General features: G+C 62.4%; 1 protein-coding gene across 1 annotated transcript in view; it reads left to right on the top strand.

Annotated features, from left to right (window-relative positions):
* Positions 1-2,029, top strand: part of EMH_0052000 (uncharacterized protein) — a gene marked incomplete at both ends in the record, with an annotated part of 6,037 nt that overhangs the window by 2,205 nt on the left and 1,803 nt on the right. The window contains one exon of the mRNA XM_013496822.1: positions 22-2,029. Coding sequence (XP_013352276.1) covers positions 22-2,029 — 2,008 coding nt within the window. The remainder of the gene's footprint in view (positions 1-21) is intronic.

Raw genomic sequence — 2,029 nt, 5'->3', positions numbered from 1 at the left:
AGGACAGGCTGCTGCATGCAGGCAGCGAACACCGCAGACCAGAGAAGGGGATTCAAGGGTTAAGAGAGCGGCAGCTGCAGGAGCAGCTGCGGCTGCTGCTGCTGCAGCAGCAGCAGCAGCAGCCGCAGCAGCAGAAAGATGTGGCTGCAGCAACCAATCACAACCAACAGCAAGGCACAATACTGCATACCCACGAACAAGCGGCGCTGCAGCGCGAGTTTTTGTCGCAGCAGCAAAACAATTTCAAACAGCAGCAGCAGCAGCAGCAGCAGCAGCAAGTGCAGCAGCAGCAAGTGCAGCAGCAGCAACTGCAGCAGACACTACAACAGGGAGAGCAGAACATCGGCATGCAAAGGCACAATATTTACACAGCCGCAGCACCAGGACCGCAGCAGCAGCTGCCCCTGATGCTGCCTCTTCTATCGCCTCCCTACACAGCAGCAGCAGCAGCAGCAGCAGCAGCAGCAGCAGCACAGCAGCAGCCTCAGCTGCATGCGCAGCAAGATGCCAGTTCCCCCCCAAAGGAGCAGCAGCAAAGCACCCCGCTTTCGCAGCAGCAATACATTACGATGCCCCCCCAGGAAGACACAGAGGAGGCCCCGCAGCTCTCGCATGCACGGCGGCTGCTGCAGCAGCAGCAGCATCTGCACTCGCTGCAGCCCCCAAACCTAGACCAAGAGCAGCAGGCTGAGGAGACAGCAGCAAACAGCCAGGAGCGTCCACTCCCTGCACCGAGACAACTGAAGGGCGAGGAGCTGCTTGCGGAGGATCGTTTGTCCGCTTGTAGCCAGCAGCAGCAGCAGCAGCAGCAGCAGCAGCAGCAGCAGCAGCCGTTGCAACCGCAGCAGCAGCAGCTGCAACCGCAAAAGCAGCAACAGCAGAAGCAGGAGCAACTGCAGCAGCAGCAACTGCCGCAGCAGCCGCAGCAGCAACCGCAACCGCAGCAGCAGCAGCAGCAGGAGAAGGAGCAGCAGCAGCAGCAGCAGCAACTGCAACCGCAGCAGCAGCAGCAGCAGGAGAAGGAGCAGCAGCGGCAGCAGCAGCAGCAACTGCAACCGCAGCAGCAGCAGCAGCAGCAGCAACAGCAGCAACAGCAGCAGCAGCAGCAGCCGCAGCAGCAGCAGCAGCAGCAACCGCAGCAGCAGCAGCAGCAGCAACCGCAGCGGCAGCAGCAGCAGCAGCAACCGCAACCGCAGCAGCAGCAGCAGCAGAAGGAGCAGCAGCAGCAGCAGCAGCAACTGCAGCAGCAGCAGCAGCAGCAGCAGCTACAGCAGCAGCAACCGCAGCGGCAGCAGCAGCAGCAGCAGCAACCGCAACCGCAGCAGCAGCAGCAGCAGCTGCAGCAGCAGCAGCAGCAACTGCAACCGCCGCTGCAGCAGCAGCTGCAACCGCAGCAGCAGCAGCAGCAGCAATATAAGAACAACAACGGGTCAGGTGAAGGCAGAGTGCGCACAGCACTGGGCGGGGCCACCCCGGCGCTGCAGCAGCGTAGCCCCGCGTTGCTGCAGCAGGCAGCAGCAGCAACCACGCCAGCCCAGCAGCTGCAGACGAAGAGGGAGCAGCAGCTGCAACGGAGTGTAGGGCCGATGCATAGCCCGCTGCAGCAGCAGCAACAGCAGCAGCAGCAGCAGCAACAGCAGCAGCAGCGCCAGCAAGAGCCGTGGTCGCTGCCAAGAGCAGCAGCTGCTTCACCTCTGCCTGCTGAGCAGCAAATCCAGCAGCAGCAACTGCTGCAGCAGCTGCACCAAGTACACGCAAGTGCAACACCGCACCAGCAACAGCAGCGACAGCAGCAGCAGCAGCAGCAGCACGAGTCTCTGCGCAGCCCTATAGCATGGCCCCGTCTGCAGCAGCAGCAACAGCAGCAGCAGCAGCAGCAGCAACAGCAGCAGCTGTGGCAGCCTCCAATTTCGCGCTCAGTGCTTGCAGAGCCACCAGCTGCTGATAGCTGCAATGTGCTGCAGCGTGTGATGATCAGTGAGCAGCAGCGGCAGCAGCAGCAGCAGCAGCGGCAGCAGCAGCAGCAGCT

Source organism: Eimeria mitis, genomic scaffold, assembly GCF_000499745.2.
Source record: "Eimeria mitis Houghton genomic scaffold, Emh_scaff2318, whole genome shotgun sequence".
Lineage (NCBI taxonomy): Eukaryota > Apicomplexa > Conoidasida > Eucoccidiorida > Eimeriidae > Eimeria > Eimeria mitis.
This window is presented reverse-complemented; position numbering and strand designations above follow the sequence as displayed.